Source organism: Podarcis erhardii (assembly GCF_964252035.2).
Source record: "Podarcis erhardii genome assembly, chromosome: 12".
Lineage (NCBI taxonomy): Eukaryota > Metazoa > Chordata > Lepidosauria > Squamata > Lacertidae > Podarcis > Podarcis erhardii.
In genome coordinates this window covers 48822646-48841706 of record NC_138513.1, presented here as the reverse complement: position 1 = coordinate 48841706, position 19061 = coordinate 48822646, and the positions used below count along the sequence as shown (strand labels likewise).

General features: G+C 42.9%; 1 protein-coding gene across 1 annotated transcript in view; it reads right to left on the bottom strand.

Annotated features, from left to right (window-relative positions):
* Positions 1-19061, bottom strand: part of HECW1 (HECT, C2 and WW domain containing E3 ubiquitin protein ligase 1) — a 203775-nt gene that overhangs the window by 19419 nt on the left and 165295 nt on the right. The window contains exons 16-22 of the mRNA XM_081881787.1: positions 16699-16804; positions 15178-15274; positions 12635-12718; positions 11248-11357; positions 10533-10653; positions 6083-6196; positions 5298-5450 (exon numbers count right to left, since the gene is read on the bottom strand). Of these exons, the coding sequence (XP_081737913.1) occupies positions 5298-5450; positions 6083-6196; positions 10533-10653; positions 11248-11357; positions 12635-12718; positions 15178-15274; positions 16699-16804 (785 nt within the window). The remainder of the gene's footprint in view (positions 1-5297; positions 5451-6082; positions 6197-10532; positions 10654-11247; positions 11358-12634; positions 12719-15177; positions 15275-16698; positions 16805-19061) is intronic.

Sequence of the window (19061 nt, the reverse complement as noted above, 5' to 3'; positions counted from 1 at the left end):
TGCGGCCCTTGAGTGTATAATTTTTTGAAGTATCTCTGGAAGCACTTTCTGATTTCCATGGGGTTCTGAATGTTTCTTCCTTCAATTTCTAGGTTTGTAACTGTATTTAATTTCTGTCTCTTCTTCAACTGCCAAGCAAGCAGTTTCCCACATTTATTCGCCGATTCAAAAGTTTTTTGTTTCATTAATTTAATCTTCCATTCTATTTCTTGGTTTATCAATTTGGAATATTGTGCTTGGTATAGTTTAATTTCTCTCAGAATCGGCTGTGACTTCGGATTTGATCTTAATTTCTTCTCCAATTCTTTAATTTTCTGCAAGATCTTATCTTTCCTTTCATTTTGTGTCCTTTTCTTTACGACGTTCTGTTCTATCAAGAACCCCCTCATCACAGCTTTGCTTGCGTCCCAGATAGTTCTTTTTTCCACCGTAGTGTTCATATTTATTTCGAAATAGTCCTTCAGAGTTTTTTGGGCCTTCTTAATAATCTCCTGGTCTCTAAACAAGCTATCGTTCATCTTCCATCTAAAGGAGCCGGTTGGCAAAAGTGTCATATCCATCTTCAGCGCGTTATGGTCGGAGCAGGTCTTTGGGCAGATTTCCACTTTTCTAACCTTGGGTGCCAGACCTCTAGTTATCCATATTTGGTCGATTCTTGTCCAAGTCAGCTGGGCTTCAGAGAAGAATGTTCCCTCTCTTCCCAGGGGTTCTTAGTTCTCCAAATGTCAATCCAGTCCATATTGTCAGTCATTTCAAAAAAGGTCTTTGGTAGTCTGCCGTCTTTTGTAACATTTTGATTTTGTGACTTATCCATGTTAGTCGATACGACCCCATTCATGTCTCCCATCATAATGATGTTGTTGTAGTCCAGATAGTCCAGCATAGTCTCATGCAACTTCTTATAAAATTCCGATTTCCCGTCATTTGGTGCATAAATTCCTAATATCAAAATCTTTTCTCCTTGATGTTGTATCTCAATTGCTAAGATTCTTCCATGTTCTCTTTAAATAAAAATTTAGGTGACAGGCTCTCTTTTGCATATATCACCACTCCTCGCTTCTTTACTCTGTCCGAAGATATAAATTCTTGACCAAGTCTTTTATTTATTAACACCTTTCTATGGAGCCTAGTCACATGTGTTTCTTGTAAGCAGATAATGTCCAATTGTTCTTTTTTTAATATATAAAAAATTTTCCTCCTTTTTTCCGGGATGTTACAGCCATTAATGTTCCAGCTCAAAAGTTGCAGAGACATCCTGAATAAATCTGGTTATTTTTCAAGGGGTGGTACCTTATTTGAAGGATCTTCAGGGTCCAAGGGTGCAGGTACCTCTGGTGTTTCAGGCCCTGGAAGTTGATCAATTCCTTTGTGAAGGTCCTCTCCGTATATGTTCAGAAATTTATCTCTATCTTCCGATGTTCTGATTTTGATCTTCTTCCCTCTAAAGGTAAAAGATAGTCCTTGAGGAAATTCCCACCTAAAGATGATTGAATTCTTCCTTAGTAATCTTGTCAACTCCAAGTAGTTAGATCTAAGATCTAACAGTTGTTTAGGAATATCCTTGTAGATCTCAGTTCTTTTGTCCAGAATGTCCAGTGACTTTCCGTAGTGTAGGCCCAGAATCTTGTCCCTTTCCTCCTTTGACCTCAATGTTATCAAACAGTCTCTGGGCTTCTCTTTCTTTATAAGTCTTCCGAGCCTAAAAGCTGAAACAATTTTAAAATCCTTTTCCTCTAAGCTCCAAAATTTGGAGAATTCTTTGGTCAAAAACTCAGCTAGGTTGCCTTCTTCCACTTCTGGTATTGCTCTTATCCTTAAATTGCTCTCCCGGTTCCGCAGTTCGATCATAGATAGATAGGTCTGGTGTTCACCTACTTGTTTGCAGAGTGGTCTTACCTCTTGTTCTAAATTTTCAAGTTTTTGGCTGGTATCTTCAGCCAATTTCCGATTTTCCCCTGCAGCCTCCTTCAATTCTCCAATTGCTTGAGTATTCTGTGCAACTTATCCAGATAATTTATTTAAACATTCTGCGTTCTGGTCAATTTTGTATGTTTGCTCATCGGCCTTCTTGTCCAAAGATTCTACTTTCTTGTCCAAAGATTCTAATTTTTCAAAAATTTTCTCTAAAATAGAAGTGCTTGCCCCTGAGGCCATATCTTCCAATTGTAATTCCTCAGTTTCTCCCTCCCCTGCCCGTGGCAGAGAGGCAGCTTCCTCCTCAGAAGGCAAAGTAGGCACAGATGATCTACGTGCCTGTGAGGCTGCGGTTAAAGTTGTCAAAGTTGTTTGTTTAGTTCTTCCTCTCCTTCTTGCACCACTCATTCCAAGTTATCTAAAAGTCAAGGTCAAGCTGAGTTGTTCCCATGAGAAAGCAGCGGCCCAGATGGTAACAGTCAACAGAGGGCCGGGAAAAGGAAAGTAAAATACAAGTCACTGCTATAAGTCCCAAATCCTCTAGGGGGAGTTTAAAATGTTTCAAGGAAGAGATCAATTTCAGTTAAAATAAAGTCAAATTTCTAAAGTCCAAGAACCTTCAATAAAAAATTTTTCAGCAGAGTTAGGGTTTAATACAGCAACAGTGTTTCTAGTGGTGCAAACTGGTAATCCAAATGCCTCAAAGTAGCAAGTTCAGACTCTCTCAGATTATTTCAAAGTTCAGATTCAAAGTATCCAAACTGCAAACTGCAAACTGACAGCTCAATTTCTCAGGCAGCTCCAGCACCTGGGGTTTTTAATTAAAATGTAACTCCAAGAGAAGAAAGATATCCCCATGCAGCTAAAATTCATAAAGTCCAGTACATAAAATTGTTATTCCACTTAAGATAAAGTTCAATGGGTGCTCAGATCAAATAGTTTAAAAGGTCTCTCTTTGCCTCCACTCCTCCAGCTCTTTGCGTTCAAGTTCAACGGGAGCGGAAGACGGACTTCCTGTTTTTCGTCACTCCGCTTTCAGCCGAATTTAATGTTTTAAAGTTCCAAATTGCATGCAGTCAATTATTTACTCACGGGTTGTTGTTTTCAAAGCAAAAATTTCAGGAAGAAAGGTCAGCGCTCACTGGCAACAGCTACGCGGCTTCACTCCGCCGATTGCGGAACGACCCTCAGCGCCGCAGCCTCCTCCGCGATCCGAAGCCCCTTACGGGGTTCCTTCAACGTTTTGGGGGCCGCTACTGGCGCCCGCCGGGTCCCAGGACCGCAGGCTTCTGCCGCCTGCGGGTTTCCGTTGTGGGTCTCCGCTTTCGCCGTAGCGGACGACCCTTTCTCGAGCGGAGCTCCCTTCCCGGTTAGGAAAGGGCAGCCATTACCCTTCGCGCCGCCTCCGGAAGTCTCCAGGGGATTTCCTTCCGGGCCCCTCAAAGTCCTCCATTCCTCTTGACCTTCCTGCCCTAAGATGAAGGTGGGATTGCAGTAGGAATCACCTCAAAAAGTAGGGTGAGGATAGGAACAGAAGGAGGCCCCTCCTGAGCCTTCTGTAGCCGTGTGAGCACTTGGCATGGGACCAAGTATTGGCTGTGACAGGGAAGCAGAGAACGTATTTCTGCACGCTATGGGTTCTTCTGTGCTTGCAGGGGCAGGGCACTTTCCGACATATGAGTAATACTGTTGATGTTCAACATTAACCAGATCGTAATAATTTTCCCTGCCTGCACTAAAGCTTCTTATTGTGGAGCAAGCCCCTTTGCCCTGAAATTATGTATACACTATAGCTTACAATTGTGCTCCACGGTTGTGCCTGCATGGAGTTTCCTATCATGAACTGAGAAAGGTGCCTACATAATGGCTATGCATTGTTGAGCAAGGTTGTTTCTGTTGCCTTACTATTGTTGAGAGAGCAATGAGAGTCACTGGCAGGACTGGACCTGCAGTCAGTCCAGAATTCCTTGATCCCCTCTAGTCCTGACCCCCCCCCCAAGTATGCTTGCCCTTACCTCGTCCAGCAGTGTTGCCCTCCTGATGCAATGTGGCTACAGGGCATCTTTCAGGCGGCAACCATTGGCCACCAGAGGCTTACAGCCTACCTTGAAGGCTGTGGCTGATAGGCCAATTTGCGGGTAGGCTATCACCAGCAGGCTAGGGGGCTGGCAAAGCCCAGGGCACAGGCCCAACTGTGCCTGCAGGTTTCGCTTGGGTCCATTCCAGGGGTATATAAGAGCCACCCTCAACCTTATCATCCACTTTGTTGCCGGATCTCCCACTTCTCCCTCCCTTATATTCTGCTCTAGACCTTGCTATGGACATTGTAGGTCGCTGTATTCGGGGCCAGGCAGAAATTTTGTCATGTGGAAAATTGGCTCTTGCCTTGTGGCTTTGCCTATCTCATAGCAATCGTTACGACTTTGGTGGTTTAGGCACTGCAGACACACATTGCAGTGACTGATGGGGCATGAGAGCAGCTTGAGGGAAACTCCCCCACCCAGCCAGTCAGCACTCTATCGCCACTGAGCACACTCAGTCCTGGGGGGGGGGGCACTCCTTGGGTTTCCCCCTAAAGCTTTTTTCTACTTCTGCAAATATTGGGTTCCCCCTGCAAATCTCCCTCTTGTAAGTGGATGGTATTCTTTCAGCTACAGTACATAGGGATGAACCCTCACTCCTGAACGTTGGAAATAAAAGGAACAAGTGAGACCTGCGACAAAATCTTGCCATGTCTTGTTCTGGTTTCTAGCCATTCGGTTCAATGCAAACCCCATCTTTCTCCCCACAACAGCCAGTCAACATTTTTTGCCCACTAATCATGGTAGTCCTCATCCGGCAGCTTTTTTTTTTGGGGGGGGGGCTTCTTTTAGGAGCTTTGCAGAAAGATTTTTAGACTTTGTGGGGAGAGGAAACCTCACCCATGACAAGAACTGAAAAGTATAACAGGAAGGAAAGGGCCTGAACATAGCACCACCTTGTGGTGCTTGTGGAAAATACAAAGATGTTTAGGCGTGCATGTTATTTTTATATGTCTATTACACACACACACACACACACACACACACACACACTCATAGGTCAGGGAACTGTGGTTCGTTCTAAGCAGAAGTTAATAAAACATGATCTGAAGCCATGGCTTAAGAAAAGGGAAATCTAAAGAAAAAAAGAGGGTTCAGAAACTAGTAAAAAACTTAGCTTAGACAGGAGAGCCAGGAAGAACGTACTGTCTGTGTCTAGACAGGAGGAAAAACTGAGGGAGTCCAGCCTGCTTCCCACAAGTCTTTGCACCTGTCTAGTGTTTCGCGACACCCATTTCATTGGATATGATGCCCCACAAACTAAAATTACTGTTACAAATAGCACCTAAACAGGAAGCTTACCATTCCAGGTGGTTTTCTACAAATGCTGACATGGGGCTGATCTGTACTGTGTAAGTGTCATTGGCTGAATACTCAAAGAGGCCATAGTATGGATTGAAGAGCTCCTGAGACAAAAGGAAGAAGAACTCTCGGGACGGGCCGCTGTAGTCCAAGCTGGAAAAAACCCACACAGGACAAACACTTTTACAATTCATACACGTTTCACGAAACAGGGTGCTGTTGTCTCCTAATCAAACCTATGCAGGTACATATTACTTTCAATCTGTGTTGTGAGTAGATTGTAAATCTATTCAGATAAAGTACTGGAGTGTATCCCTATCCAACTTAACATTCTGTTTCTAAATAAACAGTACAAACAACAGGGAACTCAGAACTATTAATCTGTAAACTTTCCATTTGTGGCTATTTATATGGCTTCACAATTCATAAAACCTGATTCCAAAATTTGTTTAAAGCAGTGATACTGCCACAAAGCTGTATAGATTTTGTTTGTTTCCACTATGTAATTGGAAAGGAAGAAACAGGGGAGCTATTGCTGGCATAGAAGAACCATGCATGCACTGGAACTCTAACACTTTTGCTGTTTTCTGAATTGGGCTGACTACTTCCAATGTGTCTAGAATGATGAACACTAGAAAGTGGACTTTTAAAAAATTCTGATTCTGTGCCAGCTGTATTGGGTGCCATATTTCATATGAAGTTCAGTGCATACAGAACTGCAGAAAACAAACTTGTTTCAGCCATGGGGCTTAGCATATCAGAGGTTCAGACTTCTCAGCACCTACCCTTCCTCTCCAACAAATGTGACGTAGAGTTTGTTTCTTTGGAGCTCTTTCCGAGAATAAGCCATCACCTGATTAAAAGTGCCTTCCAGCAGGTGGTCGCGCCTTATTATTAACCTACAATGAGGTAGAGGAAAGACAGCCAAAAAGTTAAAATTGGGACTGCTGGAGTTTTATAATTATTATTTTGTAAACATTGGTCACAGATAGTTATTATCATACCTTATCAGTTTGTGAAGAACAAACATGAAACAGTAAAAACCCATTATTTGTCATCATTAAAAAGTTCCATGGGAATAAAAATGGGCAGACAGTGGCTCAATTCAGATGTCACAGCAAAAGTTCTTTGCAGAGAACTAATGTGAAAAGTGTGCGAGAAGTGTGCAGTTTTCTGCATAATTCATTGTGGGGGAGAAATTCAACTCAGCTCACAGTTAAAGGTAAGCTTACCAAATTACACGCACATACACAAACACATACTAAATGCTAATTTGGGGAATAATCAATACTAATCAGGATATTTACTGGAGATAACTGCATGCAGACACACTGCTATGACCATTTTGAATTATACCACAAAGTTAGTATAATTATGCTCACAAGCGAGTATGTCTTGCTTGGGGAAATTAGCACTGACCAAATAAAACTGATATCACTGTGCTTGCTCCAGAGAGCTGCTAATAACCACACCTGGGTTGATGTTATATATTTAAAAAGTAAGGCCCATTTTTCACCACATCTGGGTCCTAAAGAGGCTTAAAAAATTGCAACATACAGAACTGTAAACATCAGAAGCAGGGATCAAAATATCAGAACAGATTTTCAGCTGGTTTCATTCCTAGTTTTATTGGCATATGAGGACATGGGGGGGGGGGACTCCATACCCTCCAAGTGCCCCAATTTTCCAGGGACACTCCTGGAATTATGAAAGCCATCCCAGCTGCAGATTCAATGCCAGAATGTCCCTATTCCCCTACCAGCACTACCAGTGCTAAGCTTGGGAAGGAGGATGAGCCAGCGCTTGTCCTGAGCGATGGTGGCAGTGGCTGCTGTGAGGGAGCACCCTGTTGCCTCTCCATGGCCTCTCCATGGCTGTTGCTGGCCTCCTACCTTGGGCAGCTCGTCGTGGCTGCAGAAGAGCTGCCAAGCAGAGGCTGCCACCACTGAGGCCCAGCGCTGGGTGATGCTCTGGCTCTGAGGGGCAGGCAGAGTGCAGGGTGGGAAGAAAGGGGGAGCAGAGCGAAAGAAGAGTGGCAGTCAAAACTGACTCAATATGCCTATTTGGCAAATCTATAACAAATAGAGATCAAGAAGATGCAGACTATAAGGAGTACTGGAAACCCTTTGTTGAATATTTAAAGCATTATTGTAAACATGTAAGGATGCAGGTCGGATCTGAATGAAGTACAGCAGTAAAATATGTGCTGGATAATATATATAACATAGAATAATATGCAGCAATTTTAGAAAATAAGGGAAAACAATGGAGCGGTGGAGGGGAAGTCAAATCTGAAATGAATGTGAATTGGGAAAATATGTATCAAATTTGTAAACTTTTGAAACCTAAAATATATTTTTTTAAAAGAAAAGAAGGGGGAGCAGAGCAGAGCATAAGGAGTCTTTATTATGCTTTGTGTGTCTGCATTTAATCCTGCTGCTTTCTAAATTTTATTTGTTGGTGTATGTTTTTCTTTTTGTAAATCTGCCAAATAACAAAATAAGATTGGGATTAAAGAATTTTCTCAGGATGGTGGAGTGTGTGCTGTGTCCCATTTGAGTAGTAGTGGTGACACCCACCCTTCTTCTGTTAGGAAATGCTCAGGGGTGGGGGTCAAGGAGGGATTGAGAAGTGTCCCTATTTTCAGCTGAGGAATGTTGAGGCGTATGGGCTTTGCATGTTGGGTTTTTCATTAGCCCACCTGATTATGAGGGGCTGTGCCAGCACCTACTGTAGAAGGAGGCCTTTAGGCGGCTGATATTGATTTTATCATTTATTTTTATCATTTTTTTGACCAAGGAGCTCAAGCTGGCATACATGGTTGGCCCCCCCCCCCATTATTTAATCACAACAACAACCCTGTGAGGTAGGTTAAGCCAAGAGGCAGTGACTGGAGTCAAGGTCACTCAGTGAACTTTATGGCTGAGTGGGGATTTGAACCCTGGTCTCCCAGGTCCTAGTCCAGCACTCTAACCACTACACCACACTGGCTCTTTTCAAACCACCATGGCTCCAGAATAAGTACAGTGTTTCAGCTGATAACAGAGGTATGCAAGATTCTTTAATATTCATATCATATCAAGCTGAAATGTCTTCCCAGATTGCAATGCCTGAACATGTCCCATAGTATGCCTACAACCTTCAACATATAAATGTATTAGATAAGGAGAAAGGTTTTAGAAAAGTATCCGAATAATTTGACATGTATAGGAAATGCTTATTTTAAAATACAGAATTGGAATGGTCTAATTTCACATTCTTTTCAGCTCCCCTTTAATAGAAGCACTCAAGTGTTCAATAATATTTCAATCAATGCAGCCCTTTTAGGAACGGAACATTATCCTTTTCTGGATTCTCCCCTTGAACCTGCATAGCAAGATCAGATGGCATGAGCAAGTAATTAGCAATTAGGGCTTCTCCTGGCTCAGGGTAGCATATTCTGCCCATGACACTCGTCTAGATTTAATTGTTTAGTTTTCAAAGCTATGAAAGTGGTTTGGGACAGAAGCCAGGCTGAACTTTCAAGGCTGAGGCATTGCATATTTCTGACTATCCCTTGAAAAAGGGTATAGATAGGCAAGTCTGCTGCCAAACCACTCAGAATGTGAATTGCACAGCCCAGCATCAGAAAATTATAGAGGTCAGATCTCAAAATATTCAGAAAGCATGTTAAGGAATACTGAGAAATAAAAAGCTTTATGAAAGCCTTACTTTTCAATACTGGTGGGTGCCTAGAAGGTACACTTAAGCCCAAGGTGTTGGGGCTGGGAGACAAACTATCAACTACTCCACAATACATGTCTTTAAGCACAAAAGCTCCTTTCTCATAGGGAAAAGCAGATTTGAGAGGGGCAATTTGTACTGAATAATCGGGGAGAAGGAGAGTTTAAATCTTTTCATGCCTATCATCTTTTGAGTACTATTCCTCCCCAGCAGAGCTTTCTTTCTTTCTTGGTAACATAGTTTTTATTCATTTTCATCTTTATACTGCTTAACATGGTTGCATTGAGATATATCTTTCTTTACATTAGAACATATGACATGCAACAATTACATAAAATCAAAATTAAAAGAATAAGAAACACTCAGATAAACATTTTCCCAACAGGGTGTTCTCTATAGGGCCCTGGAATGTATTTATTATTGAACACTGCCTGACACCTTGCAGGAGACCTTCCACTTCTATGGAAGATTCAGGACAGATAAAAGAAGGTCCTTCTTCACACCCAGGGTGGACCGCTCCTCCCCCCCCTTCCTCTGCCACTGCATACTAAAACTGTGGAACTCACCCCCCCAGGAGCAGTGATGGTTCATCCGAACTTCCGCTTGTCCCACCACTTTCCCCCAGGGAAACCCTCCTTTTACTGCTCAACTGTAGCAAACGTCAGTTGAGTTTTCGGCAGATTGATGTTTGTTCTAATTCAGCATTAAAGAGAGGGTTTGCCTGCGGAAAGTAGCAGGGCAAACAGAAAACTGCTTGGACCTATGCGTAGAAAGCATGGGAGAAATGGATGCTGTGGGAACAGCCTGATCCGAAAGACTATTCTCATGTTCTTATGCTGAAAATCCTGTCTCTATGGATAGAGCTACTCCCAGGGAGAAACAGCTTTAAACACAATCAATTTTCCTTACTTACATGTAATGTTTTAGTTTGGTCCAAGTATCAGCGATGAAAGTCAACATACACAGCATCTATATATGTATTTAACTTCTGGACTTGTTATTAGACTTTTTATGGATTAGAAATATTGCCCGGTTGCACAATTTTGAGTGAATGTTTTGAGTAAAAGGCAGCAGCAGCAGCAGCATTTTCTCTTAGCACATGTGCTTCAGCTGCAGAAACAGGACTGTCCAGGGAAGAAGGATGTCTGGTATGTTGGGCTAGAAAGCCCTCCCTGCTTTCCTCACCCCAGTTAACTAGTGGCTCTGTGATCTCTTGTGATCAGGAACTGCCTACGTTCAGAACAATGGACCACAAATCACCAACATACCATTAACACACCACTAGCATTGCCCCCTAGATGACACATGATGAGTGGGAGATTTTTCTTGCTTCCTATGCCCCAACCTACCCATCCTGAATGCTCAAAGATCATAATTTTGCGCTTTCCTTTGTTTCCTGTTCTTGATTTGTCTCTGCCATTTAAACTGTAAACATTCCCAACAGGGCCCCCTCCCCCCCTTTTTACTTGTCCTCAGGAAAATAATAGAAAGGATTCAATAACACACACTTACTTAATTTTACCTGGTCCCTGACCAAATCCTTTGGCTTCTAGTTTTCGGTAAAAATTGCGAAGCTTGGCTTCAAAATCTCTCCTGTAAGGAGAGGGGGCTCTTGCACTGGCCCGCTGCAAGCCTTAGGAGGGGAAAACAGAAGACAGCATTTAAAGAAGCGCTGCAACTTCATACAAGCAATGTTTTCAATGAACATTTGCTAAGGCACCTTACACATTTATTTCACAGGGACAACATATGGCCTGTTTCAAATGTTTGGAAGCTGACACGCAATTGCCTAGGGGAGCATGTGCGACTGTCGGAGGGCTTCAAAAGGATTTCTTTCCATCAGAATACTCACCATGTTAGTTTCCTTAAGATTTTTAGGGCCAAACTAGATGTGGATGGGGAGGGGTGCAGTACATTTATCGTTCATGTATCTGCCCTGTAGAGATACAAAGTGTGTGTGTGTGTGGGGGGGGATATCTGCTTTTTTTGCACCCAAAGGGACACATGCATGGAATGCCCGCTGAATCTCCCCCACTCCATTGCTTCAAAAGTACTTTTATTCTCTGTTTACATAATTCTATCAACATATCTTGAAATAAAAATATAGCCACTTAAGGGTAGGGGGAGACAACATGGTAGCCCCCTCCCCTTTCTTCTATCACACAAAACATTTTGAGAAACAAGAAACAAGCATCTGACCAGATAATATTATTTCCCAGTGCTGTACCTGGAGAATTCTGAGGTGATGAGCAGGGGGAACAGCGAGGAGAAAAGCTGTAGCCAGGATGGAAAGCTGCTTGAAGAGGGATGTAAGACATAACGTCTTCTTCAAAAAGGCTGACAAGGTGAGAAATGGGAGAAGCTTGGTTCATTTGCATGTGACAAATGCACACAAATATAGCAGTTTGGGGAATCTGTGAACTACAATGATTAATTTGTCCACCACTTTGTTACATTTTAATAGGGAACATTCTATTGATTAAAATCTGTTGTTAGAGTTTCAAATCCCCTCCAGCCCTGAGCAGTCACTCCCCCAAAACAAGCAGACCACTCTGGCGAGACAGTCCGTGGGCAGGGAGGGTCTCATCCTGCGTACCAGATGGAGCTGGCAGACAGCTGTCCTGGACACAGAATTGACCTGCGCTTCCATGGACAGCTGTGAGTCCAAAATGACTCCCAGGCTGCACACCTGGTCCTTTAGGGGCACGGTTATCCCATTCAGGACCATGGAGTCCCCCACAGCTGTCCACCCCCTGTCCCCCCAAAACAGTACTTCTGTCTTGTCAGGATTCAACCACAATCTGTAGGAAATAGACTCAAAAAAGATTAAACAATAGAATTATCACTTTAAAAAATTACAAATACAATTTAAAAAATACAGTTAAAACCACAATAAAATAGACCAATACAGATTAACACGCATACAAACTTTCTAAACCAAATAAGAATGTCTCCAGCAGGCATCAAAAAGAATACAGTGAAAACACCTGCCTTGATATCAGTAGGCAGGGCGTTCTAAAGTGTCGGTGCTGCCACACTTCCTCCTCCTACTCAGTCAGCTCTACAAACAATAAATAATTCCAGAGCCCCATTCCCTGAACTGTCATGAGATGATTGAGGTTCCCTTAGACCTAGCTTTTTCAGTCTATCCTTTTCTGTGAGTTGGGCATAGGCTCCAGGCTGCCCCATACCTAGGTCTAAAAACTGGACAAGAGAAGCCTTTTTATATCAGAAAACTATCAAAGGAGGACATCAGTTGATAGCCAACTGAGTAATACTCAGAGTAGATGTTATTTATTTCAACGGCACTGCTCAGAGTACGACTAATATTGGCTACAATAACCTAGAAGTATGAAATACAGACATACTCTTGCCAATATTTTCATTTTATCTGAGGTAGATCTAGATTTTTTAAAAGCCAATTTACAAGTTGCATTAATTCTAGAGATGTTCTTGCCTCTCTTATAAGGAACTCAGCATTGATATTCTCTCAATTGTGCTTGATACTTGCATAGAAATTCCCTGAGATTTGGGATGTGTCTTGTTGGGAAGCAGCTGGAAATGACTGCTTAGAAGCGGGATGAAAAGTATACAGTTATTGCCAATTTTATTACCTCAGTAGTATTACTAAATCTGCATCACAGGACAACTTCTCAAGCCCATGTGTACCTTCTGTCCGAATGTAGTGGATCTTTTCCCTGTAAAGTGAACAACACAGAAGGAAGTTGCAATGGGACTAAGGAAAACATAGATGTACCTTGTTTCTGCAACACCAATTCTGTTTCTCTCCAAAAAGCCAATATAAAAATAGCTAGTGCTGAGAAATAATCTGAATCCTATAATCAATGTCTTGAGTGAAATCAATTTATATTCCATTGGATTTTCTTTGCAGTCCAGAATGTGTCAGAGAAGGGAATGATGTCAGATTGTCTGAAATTAAAACCTCACGTGAGCATTAGAGATAAATGTGAGAAACTTTTCAAAGAAGGCTGAAGAATGGGGAGGAAACCCAAGGAAGCAAGGAGGCAAGATGCTCAAAGGCTCAGAGGAGGTACAGAGTGAGAAAGGGGTTGAAAAAGAAGAATCTGAAGGAAGTGTAAAGGAAAAAGAAAGATACTTGAGGAAAAGGAAAGAAGGGGCAACAGGAGTAGAAGGCTTTGCAAAACCTGGAAGTCGTGTATGGAATTTCACAGTACTGGTGGTGGCAGGGAGACACAGGAGGGCACAGAAATGGGGGAAAGTAGGCATATTTCTGTGTGTCATGGCTTTCCCCCTTCTCTGCCACCTGTAGCCTGGCAATCTCAAGGGGATGATAAGGCTCATTTCTTTTTCTGAAGCAAAATTGTGTATCCAAAATAGCAATCACCGAGGGCCCACCTTTTAATGTTGCAATTGCATGTAATGTTAGCTTAGCAGCCAATTTCCCAGTTCTGAAATAGGAAGAGTGATTTGCAGAGGGAAAGCAGCACGCATTGGAGAGAGAGGGTGCCTAACTCTCCTGCAAGAGCTCTCCCTCTGCCGACAGTTTTTACTCCTACTGGGTTTCTAGACCTTTGTTTATCTCAGATACAAGGGTCTAACATACATTTTCCCCCATGGTGGTGGTGGTGGGGGATGAGCTAGTGGAAGAGCAGTGAGTGGAAGAAAGGCGAAGAATAATTCCTTGTTGTCTCTTTTGACTAGTCTTCAGAACTAAATAAGACAAATTGGCAAGCAAGGCTAGAAAACAAATGAGAGAATGGGGTGTGTGTGAAGGAAATTGGGCAGGGGTAGGAAACAAATCTCACTACGAAAATCTGGATATTCTCTGTTATATTCGTAATAAAACAGAATTTATTGATAGCCTAGACCACAGTGGAATTTGCAAAAATTAACATCCTTGACAGGTGACAGTTAAGTAATGCTACTTCCATCAGCTCAGGGTCTCCCTGAAAATCCTAATTCATTCCACCATGTGCATGTGAGAGCCCATTCAATAAACCTCCTGCTTTTGCTGCCTGTCTAGGACAGCAACAATGGAGTTTCTGAGGTTGTGTGTGTGTGTTAAGGTTCTATTGGAGGAAACTGGTTTGCTAGATCCATTTCAGTTGGGAGCTTAGGCCCGGTTTTGGCACAGAAACTGCTTTGGTTGCCCTGTAGGATGATCTATGTCAGGAGAGAGACAGGGAAAATGTGTCCTTGTTAATCCTCATCAACTTCTCAATGACATTCAATACCATCAACCACAGTATCCTTCTGGAGCGGTTGTCTGAGTTAGGGGTAGGTGGCACCCTTTTGTGGTGGTTCTGGTCCTACTTGGATGGTCGTTTCCAGAGGGTGATGCTTGGGGGGTGCTTTTCAGCCCCATGGAGCCTTCAATGTGGGGTTCCACAGGGCTCAACTCTGTTCCACATCTTCATGAAACACTGAGTGGAGTCATCTGGGTTGTTGGAGTATGTTGTCAGCAATATGCTGATGACACAAAGCTCTCCTTTTCCTTTTCATCTGCATCTGTGGCAGCGGATGTGCTGGACCATTGTCTTGCCTTAGTAATGGACTGGATAAGAGCCAACAAACTGAAGCTGCCAGGCAAAACCACTCCTCTTTCCCCAGGCCTTTGGCTAATTAAACAATCTATGGCCTTTTAAACTTGGGGGGGGGGAGTTACTGTTTTGTTTTTATTTTATGTATTTTCTGTTTTTATACAGTAAACCGCCCTGTGATCCTCGGATGAAGGGTGGTATGGAAATATAATAAATAATAAAAATGACAATAATTAATCACCTTGCCCAACCCATAATATGTGGCTGTAGGGCTGTGTTTGGCTCAAGTATCCAGGTTGTGACTCAAGTATCCAGGGTTTTTTGATTATATTTATACACTGGAACAAGAGATTTATTAGACTACGCATGACTAGGGGTTATTCTGCTGTTATAAGCATTGCTTACAATCTGCTTTTCAGCACATAATGCTTTGCTGCTAAAATATCTGTATTAGTAGTCAACAATATTCTCCATATAGATACTTTATATATAGCAGAGATCTTGCTTAAACTGGAGACGCCAGTGAATGAATCTGTGACCTTGTGCACGTAAAGCACAGTCTACCACCAATCTATGGGTCCTTGCATTTTACATGCAACAAAAGAATTAAATAATTTAACTACAGAAAGCTGTACCTGAGTGCATGATTTCTTGCCAAACTTGGCTGACGCTCCTGCAGCATTTCAAAGATGTTGGGCTGGCGTAGAAATGCAACAATTTTATCATTGTATGCTGGATCGGGGGAAAGAACACAAACATTATAGAAATTTCAGTTAAAGACTTATTCTGTTGTTTTAGCATTTTTAAACATTAAAGCACTTGGGTGCCTTGGTAGAAAAGGTAACATGTAAAGTAAGTAAATAAATTTTGTTTAACAAATAATGAAACCTATTTTAAAAGATACACTGCTTATCAGGATTCAAGGCAGAACACCCACCCACCACCACCATCCATCACCCTGCCCATCTGACTGGGTTGCCCCATCCACTCTGGGCAGCTTCCAGTATATACAAAAGCATAATAAAACATTAAACATTAAAAACTTCCTAAAGCAAGGCTGCCTTCAAAAGTCTACAAAAAATTATATGGTTGTTTAACTCTTTGACATCTGCCAGCAGGGCAATCCACAGGGTGGGTGAGACTACCAAGCTTCACTTCTCACAGTAAGGGAACCACCAGAAGGCCCTCAGAGCGGGACCTCAGTGTCCGGGCAGAATGACGGGGGTGGAGAGGCTCCTTCACGTACACATGTACAATACAGATACATATATATCACTGTAATAGAATAGTCACTTCCTAGTGCATATAGAAATACTCCCTATAGGAATACTCCAGAATGCCCATACGTATGGACGCAAAGGACACTGTACATCCCATTTTCTGCCCAGGAAATCAGGGATTTATAATCCAACCTAGGATTCCCTTGTGTAAATAAATGATGCTTTTGACATCATTTGCCACCCACCAGGCAGTCCCTTGGCAATTTCTAGGCTTCAGGGAACTCTTCCCTCCTGCAACCTTTCGCTCTTCTCCAAGACACTTGGAGAAGGAAAGCAGGTTTAACAGGTAAAGGAGTGGAGAGATACAAGCCAATGAAAGCTCAGCTGAAGAAGGCCTGCTTCTTGGGAGGTGGGTTTTAAAATACGTCTGGTGCTAAGTTGTGGGTGAACATATCAGATGACACAGTGATTCTCCAAACAGCTCTTGTTTATTCACAGGTCAGAACAGAAGTGAACTGAAGAGTTCAACCAGCCTGCTTATATAGAGCTCCAGTACAACGTAATTGTAACAACTTTCTGTAACTATCCAATCACGCTCACCTAAAGGTGTAGATCTAGGAACCTGAGTGAATGCTGAAAAGCTGCAACAAAGAAGGAGGGGAGCTATGATTGGAAGTGGAAAAGCATCAGGCAGGAGGGGGTACTCAATCCTTCTCCCACCCCCTACTTTTGCTCTGCAAAGCTAGATGTGACGCACCCACCCACTCCAATGGAGCTGAGAGACTTGTTTCAGCCATTCATCCTCTCTTCCTCTGCATAGGATCACAATGAAAAAACAAGAATACACAAAAAATACGCAAGATGCTGTTTTCTTCCTGTGGGGAGAGACGTATAAAGAGCTACAATGTAAACTCATTGAAAAGCAGCCATACATACCCAGAGGTAAAGACTCATGATGGTGCTGATTTCGAATTGCGGTTACAAGACTGTTGCCTGGCCTGCTCAAGAGAGAAACTCCTCTGTTTCGAGAGACCTCTGAGGCCTAGAGGGATAGAACCATAGAACGGTAGTGTTGGAAGGGACCTCAAGGATCATCTAGTCCAACCCTGTACAATCTTTTGCCCAAGGTGTGGGGGAGGGAGGTGTGATTTGCCCTGAGATTAAGAGTCTCACACTCTACTGACTGAGGGTTGCTAGTAAAATACTTTGTGTGATTTCATAAATAGTTGTTGGTGTTTTTCTGTGTGTGTACTTACAGGCAAGTAATGTTTATCTGTCGGACTATAGGTAGAACAGGAAAAAGTGTCTGATGGTTTTGGATGGATTTGGAAAACATGAAGAGTGCCATTATGTTATTAATCGAAAGATAATGTTACTAATGACCGGAGTTTAGCTGCACTCCTGCACTGTACATATCAGTGGCTCCTAGCCATGAGGCCTCCAATCTGCCACAAGACAGGCATATGCTCTTTCTGCTGAGGTCCTGCTTGCGGGTTTCTCACAGGCATCTGTGAGAAGAGGACGCTGGACTAGATGGGCTACTGGCCTGATCTAGCAGGCTCTTCTTATGTTCTTATGCTTTACTTGCCCATAAATCCCAGTCATATACTAATCCAGGCAGACACAATATGCATGTGTTCCCAGCCGCCTACATACATAACAACCAGACATTCAACTCTTATCCTTTATCCAGTAGACAAGACTGTATGCAGTAAATTCTTTTCAAAGAACTGTAATCTCACCAAACATCTGTTGGGAGGTAAAGGGAGAGGGGCTGAATTTAGCTGCTCCTCCCTCTTGCCAACAGCTGTTTAAGTATGACTGTTTTCTGAACAGGATGTATAATAATAATAATAATAATAATAATAATAATAATAATAATAATAAATTTTATTTATATCCCGCCCTCCCCAGCCGAAGCCGGACTCAGGGCGGTTAACAACAATAAAACAGTACAACTGTACAACACAACACAACACTCTAAAATCATTCCTTATAAAATTAATTCAAATCAAACCAATGGCAACCATTGTGCCAGAGCTCCGCAAAGATTGCCGAAGGAGGGAGTCAGGCTGTGCCCTGGCAAAAGGCCTGGTGGAACAGCTCTGTCTTGCAGGCCCTGCGGAAAGATGTCAAATCCCACAGGGCCCTAGTCTCTTGTGACAGAGTATTCCACCAGATCGGAGCCACAGCCTCAATAGCTATGGACTTCCCATTTGGATCAGGGCTACTCATTCTGTGTGCAGGTTTTCAGCCTCAGACAGCTGATTTTTCAAAATCAAAAATATTAATAATTATCTATGGCATTTGAGAATTATTGCAATAAGAAAATGCACATATTCAAGGAGTTGGTGTTAAATTCAAGGTTTCAGGTGTATACAATTTCTGTATCACAGTAAAGCACCAGCTCTTTTTAATTATCTATTTATAAAAAGTAGCTACCGTATTTTTCGCCCTATAGGACGCACCGTCCCATAGGACGCACCTAGATTTTTTTTTTGGGGGGGAAATAAAATTATTCCCCCCCCACAGGCGCAGGGCTGGGGCGGGGGAAGCCCGAGCTTCCCCCGACCCCAGCCCCCAGAACGGGAGCCAGAGCGATGCCGAAGCTGAGCGCACATTCGGCATCGCTCTGGGAGCTTGCGGGGCTGGGGGCGGGGGAAGCCCGAGCTTCCCCCGTCCCTAGTCCCTAGCCCCAGAACCCGAGCCCGGAAGCGCAGGCAGCTCTGCGCAACCTTTGGGAGCCCGGCGCAGCTTCGCACCGGGCTCCGGAGGATTGCGCAGAGCTTCCGGAAGCCTGGAGAGTGAGAGGGGTTGGTGCCCACCGACCCCTCTGGCTCTCCAGGCTTCAGCGAAAGCCTGTATTCGCCCCATAGGACGCACACACATTTCCCCTTCATTTTTGGAGGGGGAAAAGTGCGTCCTATAGGGCGAAAAATACGGTAAATGTGACAAATCACTTCTGAAAAGGAGAACATACATGTAGCATATAGGTAATGAGGAACCAGCCAATATAGCAACGTATGTGTTGAAAAAGATATTGCTGCACACTAATGAGAGAATTTTAAAAAGATGTTGCCTACTATTCAAAATAGAAACACGCTGTGTACTGCCTGCTAAGAAAGGAAACTGCCTGCTTTTGATTCCCTCTCTTTTGTATGTGATAGGCACCATTATATCAGTCTCAGTGGAGTTATTCCTATTGTGTTTAGATAGATTTAAGCACTTAAGAAACTAACATGAAAATTGTCACAGAAAGATTGCAGAACAAAACCCATCCACAAAGCAGATAGTTCACC